We start from the raw sequence: 11,604 nt of genomic DNA, 5'->3' as shown, positions 1-11,604 counted from the left end.
GCGACTTTGGCCATTCTGGTTTTCCTTCTCAGAATGCCTCTGAGTGATCTCCTCCCTTGCTTCCTCTTCTTTGCAGCCCACCACTTCTGCCCCCTACTCATACACAAGCACGAGCAGCCATGCTGTCTTTCTGACTGTCTCCAGGTTTTTCCAGGGGATGGGACAGAAGGTTTAGACAAGGAAGTGGAGGGTTCAGAAGGTGATTCAAACCTTTGCGGGATGCACTTCCTCAAGGCAGATGACTGCATTCTCACCTCCCTGAAACTCCTCACCACTGCCTCCACAGAGGTGCCAAAGAGTTCAGAGGGTGAGATCAGGGTTTGATTCATTACAGATTAAGTCGCAGGTGCCTCTCTATGACCACCATCGCTGTCATTGAATGACTGATGGCGGTGACCATCTGCTTGGTGGCCTGTGTTCCGGAGCAGTTCAGCAACCGCATCAGGTGACAATCCCTGTCCCTAGTCCCTAAGCAGGTTGGCTTGGTATGCCTGCAACAGCAGCCTGACCCACTTACCTACAATCCGCTAGGTGGCCTGACTCGACTTCGATGGTAAGACCAAAGCCCTCAACGAGGATACCCTCTCTGTTAGAGATAGCTATTCATTGTCTCTTCCTCAAGGGCATCTTTTCATACCCTCCACATTTGTATAGTTTGAATGTTGAAAGGGAAAATGTGGGCCAAGTATGGGTTCTTCCAGGATCTCTCCACCTCAATGTGAAGGTCTGGAAGGCTCACGGGGGAGGGGAGATCATGGCTCGCCAGGAAGAGCTCGTCAACGACTTCTCGCTTCTCACAAGCCAAAGTCAAATTCAACCTAAACGTGGCGCGAGGCATTACATCAAGCAACTGCCCACTAGCTCCTCAGAGCTAGACATCGAGAGCAACATGCTCTCTGCTAGTTCGGAAGAAACTGCAGAGTGGGCTTCCGAATCCAGCAGATCACCTGAAATGGCAAGAGGACATTGGGAAATGGACCTCCCGAATTCCTCCGCCAGCTCAACCTATGACCCCCATGAACAAGGCCGCGAGCCCCAAACCGTGGGTTGTAGACACTCCTCTTCCCTCAAGAAAAGGGACAAGCATGAGTGGAGCTTCTTCACTGAAAACTTTTCACTGCGATCGCATTCAGCTCCCTCAAGAACTGAATGCACGTGCTCTGCTCAAAGACAGATAACACAAAGCTTGTGCGTGTCGTCTGGTGTCATAAAGCAAGGAGAAGAAGAACACTTCTTCTTCTTCTCCATTGCCATGCGCTACAAACAAATGTCTCCTGAAGAAGCTGATGACGTGCAACTTGGGTGCCTTTTTATGTGCACAGGCAAAAAAGTCAAAAGTCAATCATGTGACGTCACAGACTGCATTTTTACAGATGCTCAGGCACCGGTCACTCTGAGGGCGTTCCCCATAGTTTCAACAATAAGACACAACGTCAAAGTTCCACTTCGAAAGGGAAACAAGCTCCCATAATGTAATGTAATAGTAAAATTGGTACATTTGTGTTTTGTGAGTGGATCAAACACCTTGACAAAAATACGAACTGGAGACCAATTCAGCCTAGAATGACCACAGTCCAAAAGAAAACTTCATTAAAGATAGTGATCTTAAAAAATATTTGGACACTTGTAAAAGTATAAAAGCCATTGCGTTAGACAACAAACTCTCATATTTAGTGCAGTGTTGGCCTTAAAGGGATAGTTCACCCAAAAATGAAAATAACCCCATGATTTACTCACCCTCAAGCCATCCTAGGTGTACATGACTTTCTTCTTTCAGACGAACACGATCTGAGTTATAATAAATAATGTCCAGGGGCCGTATTCACAAAACATTTTATCTTACCACTAAGAGTTCTCCTAAATAGCAGTAAAAGTTCTTAGCTAAGAGTTTTCTCTTAAAACCTATTCACAAAGCTGCTGAGACCAACTTTTACTAAGGAATAGACTGAAGTCTTAAGCTAAGAGTAAGGGCGGGGTTGACCTCGTTGCTATGGAGTAAACACACAGTGACTGGCTGATGGGGGAGGAGTCAGTGATTTAATCATAGAAATATTGTAGAATGAGGCGTCATGTTTCCATATTAAAATAATGGTTTTAAAATACAAATGTTGCCCTATTCAAATAAATATTTTTTAAATAAAAATGTTGCCATAAAGGTTTTAAAATGTAGGCTAAGTGTCACTAATTAAACTAGTATATACAGTTAATTGTCCACCTCTTGGATGTCTTCATCTCAAGAGAATGCAGAATTCAAGCGACAAATTATGTTTTATAAACAAAGTTTGGGAGAAACACATTCAAACAGTCTTTCTAATCAGCTCGAGAGGAGGAATATATAAACAGACGAGAGCCGACTCGCCTATAGTTACTTAGACAGTTTCTGCATCCATCCGCCACCCTGTCCCTCACTCTCGGCTGGGGATACGGGGAGAACTTTGGGTTTGGGCTAAATTCCAAGCTCAGAGCCCTCCATCCCCTTGGACAGCACACCAAATACACTTATTATATACATATATATTTTATCTATTCAATCATTTGTAAGTGTGAAACCTTTGCCACAGGTAATCAGACAATATTTATTTATTTATTTAAGTTTTTTTTGGCGTCTCATCGTAGAGTCAAATCTATAAATCAAAATGTATTGCATTTATGAAGAAAAGGTTCAGCACCCAAGGCTCTATCGCTGTTGCCTCAATGGTGTTCAGTGTCTTTGGGTGGATTTAGGATTGTTTGTGATTTGCTCTTAGTGACTTAGGAGTCCTCTTGACTACTCCTAACGTTTTACAGGCTTAGGAGCTAGTTTTAGCACTAAAATGTTTTGTGAAATACTCCTAGAGCAAAAATGTAGGACTCCTAAAATTAAGACTGACACGCCCATTATTTTTAAGAGTTTCTCCTAAATCGGCAAGTTAAGAGCTACTTTTAGCCTTAAGATGTTTTGTGAATCTGGCCCCTGGCTCTTCCAAGCTTTATAATGGCAGTGAATAGAGGACGAGATTTTGAAGCCCCAAAAAAGTGCATCCATCCATCATAGAAGATGGCCATACACACATCAACTTGTGCCACAAGAGTAACCCCTGACGCAATGTAGGAGTAGTGTAAGCTTAGACGCCTCTCACTGTTCAAATAAATAGGGTTGTGCAACAAACTCAAGCTCCTCTTCTCTTATATCAAAATCCTCTGACATTTCTATTTAAATTTTTAGAGATCTAATTCGTGACCGGTGTTTTGTTTTGCTCTCTCCTCTGCGCTTCCGCATTCGTCAATACATCATGTGTGGGGTCAGAGTTCACTCTTTTGCCATAATTCAATGCTTACGGCCATTTGTCGGATGCTAGATATTTTAGTTTTTAAAGTTTTAAATATGGATATTTTTATTACACAAAAGCAACTTTTCACTTCAGAAGGCCTTTATTAACCCCCCAGAGCTATGTGCATATCTTTTATGATGAATGGTTGCACTTTTTTGGGCTTCAAAATCTCATCCTCTATTCACTGCCATTATAAAGCCAGAACATTATTTAATATAACTCCGATTGTATTCGTCTTAAAGAATAAAGTCAAATACACCTAGGATGGCTTGAGGGTGAGTAAATCATGGGGTAATTTTCATTTTTGGGTGAATTTACCCTTTAATCTCCCTTTAAGCTCATGGGTCACCAACACTGAGCAGATGATCTGCACTTGAGGCCAGTGTGAACAAGTGCAGTGTTTCTCAAAGAACTTCAGTGCCTGTGACACATCGGTTCAGCCAATGAAGCTCGCTGTAGACGTCAATCATACTCTTCTACAGGACAGACATGTTTGTGACATCATTTGCTTCACTATGAAACAGATACTAGGCAAAAATAAGTAGGTACTAGCAGTAGTTTTAATGGTGGGACAGTGCCACAAACAGACAGCATCACTGGAATGACATAAGAACACATTAATCAAACAAAAGGAATGACTCGTCAGATCAGTAGAAACGAAGTGCCTGCCAGAAATTACAAGCACCACATTTTACATTTAGTTCTATAAGATTACATATAAACATGAAGATGTCTATTTATTTTGTAATATTTGTTAATAAAATAGTGTTTGCCTTATGATTCTGTGCATTATTTCTCACTCAAGTATAGACCTTTTATTTGAAGACTCTCATTTTTTTATTTTTTATTAGTGAAACAATAGTGAAACACTGTAATGTGATTATATTTCTTATATGTTTTTTTGTATTTTAAAATCTAAAATGCTCAGGCTCAACGTATGGCACAAGTGTGTTTGCTTAGGCGAGCATGACCTCTAGTGGACAAATCCCTAAAGTGAAGATTTCACAAACTTGGATTTGTGAGGGGGAAAAAAAATGTAAAATTAAAATAAATACATTTTTAAAGTAAAATCAAATAAATAGGCTTGGTTTAAAAGAAAAAAAATAATTTGTTTACCTGTCATGTGACCATTTACTGACATCTCAGAGCTGTAAATATGAATGTGAGGTGTTATTTTAGTATTATTTATAAACGTTACAGTATTTCTTATTATTTTGAATTATATTTTAATTTTATATTTTTAGTTTTAAATTTGAGAAATTTTGTTACAAGCTTTTGCCATTTTTAGTAGGTTTTTTACATTTAGTTTTAGTAGTACTTTAGCCATAATTTATTTCAGTTAGTTGTCAGGGCAACAACTTTAATTTTCATATAAAGCTTTGCATGTAATACTGATATTTTCAGTTATATATATTGAATATCCAAACTTGCTCTTCAGTTTACAGCTCAATTACAATCATTTTCAGTATGACCAGAAACACTGAATGTGTGTCTTTCATAACTTGCTTAGTCTGCGATTAAGAACGTCTTTAAACCCAGAAACTGGATCTTTCAAGTCGAAGCCAACCTCAAACTCTGGCTTCTTTCCGAGGGCAAGAACAGCAACAGTTATGGCCAAAGCGGCTGTCAGACCCCAGATCTGATGAATGTTGCCTGTGCGGGGGTCCGTGTACATGAAACTATGGGTGGGGCTGAAGATGCTGGACACAGGATAGCAGGAATGATCAGCCTCTTTAGTAAAGAACTCCAGTGGAAGAGTGAAGACCTTGCTGACTTCATCTGCATTCGGAAGGGCTTCGAAGGAGCTCTCGATGAAAGCAATGACCGGAGTGATCAGAAGACCGGCCTGTGGAAAGGGTTTAAGCCATTATAGTTGACCACAAATGAAAATGAAAATGATCATATTAAAATTGCAGTGTCAATGTCAATGAACCTTGTTTAGGATGGGGAAGAGTTTGCAGATGACCTCCACTGTGTGTGAAGGAAGGCCGATCTCCTCCTGAGCTTCTCTCAGAGCCGTGTGTGTTTCATCGGTGTCGCCGGACTCTGACTTTCCTCCAGGGAAACACACTTCGCCTGCGTGCTGCTTGAGCTGAGAGAGTCGAGAGGATTTGTCAAGAACACTCCCTCATGTGACAGAAGTGCACTTAAAGGTGCTACAGAGGATCTTTTCGTCGACTGAGAAACCAAAGACTGTTAGTGAGTTTTTGAAATGAGCGCATGCGTAAGAACAACCCCCCTCCTTCACAGCTCATTTCGAGGGAACGCCTCCTAAAACTCATGCACGAGTACTGGAACACGAGTGTTTACCACCGGCATTCGCTGTGTCGTGTTAGTGGATTCATTATGTCGGACTCACCGCAGGTAACTCATAATCTGCAGCTGTTACTCCTGTCTCCTGACAAAAACATTGCATGCGGCGCCTGTGGAGTGTGGAAAGTTACTGGAGCGCGCAGCCGCGCACGTCTCTCACAAGGAACGTCACGGCAGTGATTGACAAGCCAGAGGGCCAATCGTTTACGCGATGGCTGATGTTTTTAAGGCCCTACCTCGTGCACAGATGATGTATATTAATATTATTCCTTTCAGTGCACCTAATAAATAGTCTTTTATCAGTTAGTAAAGACAGTTTCAAGTAATATTGCAAAAATGTATAGAACAAAACATCCTCTTTAGCACCTTTAAGAGGACTTATTATAGAAATAATAGACTTAAACAGACTTGAGTGCGAACTGAATGTAATTAGTTTCTAAACGCTATCTGTTTTCAGACACTTTGGTTAGTTCACCCCAAAATGAAAATTAAGTCAATTAATTACTCGCCCTCATGTCGTTCCACGCCTGTAAGACCTTCATTCATCTTCAGAACACAAATAAGATAAATATCTTAAATTAAGATATTTTTGATCAAATCTGATGGCTCAGTGAGGCCTGCATAGACAGCAATAACACTCCCTTTTTCAATGCCCAGAAAGCTACTAAAAACATATTTAAATCAGTTCATGTGACTACAGTGGTTCAACCTTAATATTATAAAGTGACGAGAATACTTCTTGTGCACCAAAATAACACAAATAGTGACTTTATTCAGCAATATCTAGTGATGGGCGATTTCAAAACTGCTTCATGAAGCTTCGAAGCTTTACGAATCATTTGTTTTGAATCAGTGGTTCGGAGCGCGTATCAAACTGCCAGAGTGAACTACTGAAGTTTCAAAACGCTTATGACGTAACAAAGCCTCGTTTACTGAAATCATGGGATTTTGGTGTTCTGAACCACTGATTCGAAACAAATGATTCGTACAAATTCAAAGCTTCATGAAGCAGTTTTGAAATAACCCATCACTAGATATTGTTGAATAAAGCAGTTATTTTGTTATTTTGGCGCACAAAAGTATTCTCGTCGCTTCATAACATTCATAACATTAACATTAACGCTTCATTGAACCACTGTAGTCACATGAACTGATTTAAATATGTCATTAGTAGCTTTCTGGGCTTTTAAAAAGGGAGTATCATTGCTGCAATGGAGGCCTCACGGAGCCATCGGACTTCATCAAAAATATCTTAATTTATGTTCTGAAGGTGAACGAAGGTCTTACGGGTGTGGAACGACATGAGGGTGAGTAATAAATGAGAGAAATTTCATTTTTGGGTGTTAATTAAATTAAATGAAAATGTTTTAGTTTAATGAAACTAGCAAAAATATGCAATTAGCTGAACTTTAGAGTGCTTTTTTAAGTGTGACTTAAAAACATCTTTAGATGTAATTTCATATTACTTCTATGGTCTTTGAAATATGGTTAAAGTTTAAGCTGAATGTACTTCTATTTCTACTGAAACTTGTCAGGTATTTAAATACATATGTAATTACACATTTGCAATGATGGAGCTGAAATTTAGCAGGCTGCATTTAATATACATTAAGTTTAAAAGTAACATCGAATAACAGTTCCAGTTATTATCATGTCTTACTCATGTTTCTTTAGTGTGTTAGTCAACACACTGAAATAAGTGTACTTACTTAATGCAGATAATTAAAACAATGAATTAAAATGTACTTCATAGTAAAACTTTTAATTTTACATTATTACAAACTGCAGTTTTAATGTAGTAATAATGTAGTAACTTTGTAATAAGTTACTACATTATTATCTGCAAGTACAGTTCTTTTATTTACTATTAAGATTTTAAATACACTACAAATAAGCACACATTTTCATAAATGGCATTCATTAATAAGATTTGTATGTTTTCATTCTAAACCCTTTTTGCTTTAAGACACAGTAACAGTGCATTTATCTTTGTGAAACACATCTAGCAGAATTCAGAGGAGACCTAAACACCAGACATGAGTTTCTTACATTGATTGAGCGCACGGTCAGTAACATGTGCAGCTGTCCGTCTCTCAGCAGCAGAGGAATCAGCACTGAAGCTTTAGGAAGGGCAGGTAAGTGGGAAAACTCGTCGCCACTATCGTATGTCTTTAATGACCTGATAGTTTTCTCCTTGAGCTCCATCGCGGATTATGAGCACTGGCCAGGAAACTTTCACTTTACGCTTCCGCTTATCTTTGAGCTTCCCATAATGCTCCTCTGGGCTCTTGGTTCACCTCTAGTTCAGTGTGTGAAAACGTTGCTGGATAACAGACAGAAATAGAACAAGCAGTTAGACGAGTTACTGGTGTGACACACAGGGCGGGGCTAAGCGGCTCGGAAATCGTCTCTAATTGGTCAGAGAAGTTCGCGTCATTTAAAGTGACAGTGTGACAAGTTACAGGATCCCTAAAAGATCATTCACTCACCCTTAGTGATTATCCATGACTTTTTTCGTGGAACATATTCGCTCTGTGTATGTTCTATCTATAACGGTCTATAACTGAGAATGGCATTCTTTTGTCAATAGACCTTAGTCAGGGTGGACACCATATTGAATTATTTAAAGTGGGATCACTACAAGAGGTGCAACTGATCAGAATTGTACAGTACCGAAGAGAAAAACTAAATGTGCACAATCCACATTTTCAGTTCATAGGTACACTGCTTTGGAACAGCCGGCTGTACTGAAAATGCTTACACTGCATTGTCCCAAAAACAACAACAACAAAAACCTAATAAATAAATAAATAATCTAAATAAAATTGGCTGAGATGTATAAAATTAAAGTTGGCATTAAAACAGAATATTTTCTATTATGTTGTCTAGCTGAGTGAAACGTCTTCTGGAACAAGAACAAATGTAGGGCGGGGCGATTGGATGATTGTGGTTTACCATTGGTGGATCTCATGTTAGTGACAGGTTGCCCCGCCCTCACTCCAGTAAATGTCATCAGAGAAGAGATGTCGCTGCAAGAGGGAGGGGAAGATATTTTGATTATAAGGCACATGAATTAAAAAAAATATGTGTAAATCATTTTTAATAAACACTGCAATATTCTAATATATTAAAAACTTTTAATTAAAAAAAAAGTCAATTTTCAATTCATGGTGACTTTATGTGAAAATCCCCAAGCTCTGGCTTAAATAACAACTTTGACTGGTTCATTCATCATGTAGCTGTGTAAAAATGTAGCTGTGTAAAAGTTAGGGGATGATGCCCCTCTTTTCAGAACATTGAGCATTTATGTTTAAATTGAACATATTCAGTGCATTAGGTGAGGTAAACTGTTTGATTATAGTGATTCTCATTTCTTTATCACAAAACGCTAAAACTGTGCCAGTTTTGGAAAAATTGGCTCTTTTTAAGCCATCTCAAGTGCTGAACTCTCTAAAGAGCTTTCTAAAGGTTGTGTTCTTTGCACTGTTCTGATTGTTGATATTTTATGTGCAACAATAGCTCTCTCAGTGTTTATTAAAGGCCTTATTTACGGATTTTAAATCTTTTTTTTTTCATACATTATGATTTAAATGGCAATGAGCACTGAAAATAACTTTCATCTTTGTAATAGTCTTTACGTGTCATTTTAAAGTATTTAAAAAAACGGGCAGTCAAAACTGTCAAAACTGTTGGATGATATTCTTCATTCTTTCTGACAAACAACAAAAGATCATGTGAATTACAATATGTACTCTTTTCTTCATTTTAAAATTTGACTACACAGTGTTATTACTAACAGGTAGAATCCGCAGCTGAAATTAAAATGCTGTTAAACACTGAAAGTCTTACCCATACGGGATCTTTCTGAACTGCTCCGAGACCAATCGTTGTATTTATTAAAAGGGTGATCCACAATCGTAATCCACATCCAGGCACAAAAAAATGGTTGTGTTTCATGGGGGAAAAAACCCCCCAAATAAAAATAACTTATTGTTGATAACAAAACTTCACTTAAGCTTTGTAACACTGTAATGCATCATGTCCGATAAACAAAATGACATAATTCTAAAACACTCAGCAGGGATGAATTAGGAACTATTCAATATTCATGAAGGGCAGAGCTATATGACATCACTGCAGGTGGGTGGAACTATAAAACAGATGAACTGGAAGCTTCTTCAAACAAACACCTCTTTATTTACACACTGACTCTAGTGATCACTCACAGCTGACATTCACTCAAAGGTAGGTGATGGAAATGTAAGAGCTTGTTCAGTACTCTAAAATAGTATCAGAATATATCATTCAGTTGTTTGATATCTGCTGTCATGTCACTCTACTAAAGGACTTTAGACAGAAAGTACTTGAACTTCAGACAGAATGAACAGTCTAATTTATTCTAATTTAATTCTAATTCTAATTTAACCCCAGAGGAACTGGGGTTAAATCTATATGCAGCTTTATTAACAATAACACAGATAACAGTCACACAGGCATGGATCGATAACCAGGGAGCAGGGGTGCAAAGAGTACTGAAAATATGTGCTCAAGTAAAAGTATCATTACTTTCCAAACAAATAATGTGTAACTATCTGTGTACAAACAATAAAAAAAACTATAATCTGTCTAAATAAAGTTTCCCACCTCACAAGGACAACTTAGACACTTTACAGCTCAAATAACAAATTTCACTGAATTGTTAATATGGAGCTTTGATAATACAAGCTTCATTACATTCTCATTATGTTTGTCCCATAGACCTCTACTGCGAGTATATTTACTGTAATAACATTTTGCATTTTGTTTTACAAACAAAGGGACAAACAACATTGACATTCTACTGATGCAGCCAATGCAGATGAAATCACTGTAACCTAAAATTATTCCTAGAAATAATTCATTAATATATTATCATCTGTGTCCACAGGGTTGAAGTGGGCTCAGAAGTATGCAGGTACAGTGTTATTGACACAATTTTCTTTAATTTTTGATAATGATAATGAAGATAATGAGCTGAAACACGGACTTCTGACGTGTGTCTCTTTTCATACAGATTACATAAACACAGAATTTTTGTTTTCGATTTGACTTGCACGATTTAAAACCTGACATTTCAACGTTTCTTTTGATATAAGTCTAATTTTTTTGTCATTAGTATTCACTAAGTTACAGTTCATTTTCTAAGAACTATCAGATTGGACTTTGTTCAGAGGGAGACGAGAGATCATGCATAATTTTAGTTTTCTTTATTTTGCAAAAAGCACAACATTGTGTTTTTACTCTGAGTGTATACAAATAAAAGAATATATTCTATAGTTTCAATTGATATATTACTTATGTCTCTATGACAAAAAATGACGGAGTATTTTAAGGACCAATCCCAATTCTATTTTATACCCCTTCCCCTTCCCCTTACCCCTTCCCCTTGCCCCTTGAAACAGAGTGTCAAGGGGTAGGGCTGAAAATATTCCCCTAAGAAATGGGACACCACTACTAGACCGTTACACGTCATCATAAGTCGTCGCTAGCTCCTACGTCATAGATGCGCCGATGTTTATCACACACTTCTAAGATGCCATCGATAGCTGTAGTGATCTCTGTTGCTTGGGCGACAGCTATTTTTTACTATTAGTGCACATATCGCACAGTAATCAGGCACAAGCAACATAAACGTTTAACAGATGACTCACTCCCAAAGTTGTTTTGCTGTGTATTTCGATTTCAAGAAACGCTGCTCGTTTTCTGCACGAAAACGTATGAGCTTGCGTGTTTCCTCAGGAGTCCCTACATACAATACTGATGAATAAGCACGCAAACTGAATGCACTTTTTGTTTATATCATGTAACGTACACGTATTTATGGACGTAACCACAACAAAACAATACATTAATCAGGCATGCAGCAAAAAGACAAGTTAGCTGCCACCGGATTTGAATTTATGTTGTCAAATCAACGCGGCTTTCAATAAAATATAAAAAA

At 38.1% G+C, this 11,604-nt stretch overlaps 1 protein-coding gene across 1 annotated transcript; it reads right to left on the bottom strand.

The window, feature by feature from the left end:
• Window positions 1–3,853: 3,853 nt before the first annotated feature.
• Window positions 3,854–7,994, bottom strand: nudt7 (nudix (nucleoside diphosphate linked moiety X)-type motif 7). Its single transcript, XM_048159271.1, has 3 exons — window positions 7,674–7,994; window positions 5,245–5,403; window positions 3,854–5,157 (listed from the first exon to the last, which is right to left on the bottom strand). The coding sequence occupies exons 1-3, from the start codon at window positions 7,827–7,829 to the stop codon at window positions 4,807–4,809; spliced, it is 666 nt and encodes a 221-aa protein (XP_048015228.1). The 5' UTR covers window positions 7,830–7,994; the 3' UTR covers window positions 3,854–4,806.
• Between the last annotated feature and the right edge of the window lie 3,610 nt (window positions 7,995–11,604).

This window comes from Megalobrama amblycephala, linkage group LG15 (genome assembly GCF_018812025.1).
Source record: "Megalobrama amblycephala isolate DHTTF-2021 linkage group LG15, ASM1881202v1, whole genome shotgun sequence".
In the NCBI taxonomy this organism is placed as follows: Eukaryota; Metazoa; Chordata; class Actinopteri; order Cypriniformes; family Xenocyprididae; genus Megalobrama; species Megalobrama amblycephala.
This window is presented reverse-complemented; position numbering and strand designations above follow the sequence as displayed.

Coding starts and splice junctions, on each gene's coding strand:
- nudt7 (XM_048159271.1), bottom strand. CDS start 7,829: ATGGAGCTCAAGGAGAAAACTATCAGGTCATTAAAGACATACGATAGT. Junction 5,404..7,673: donor TGACCGTGCGCTCAATCAAT/GTAAGAAACTCA, acceptor CGACTCTCTCAG/CTCAAGCAGCACGCAGGCGA. Junction 5,158..5,244: donor TCTTCCCCATCCTAAACAAG/GTTCATTGACAT, acceptor CCCTTTCCACAG/GCCGGTCTTCTGATCACTCC.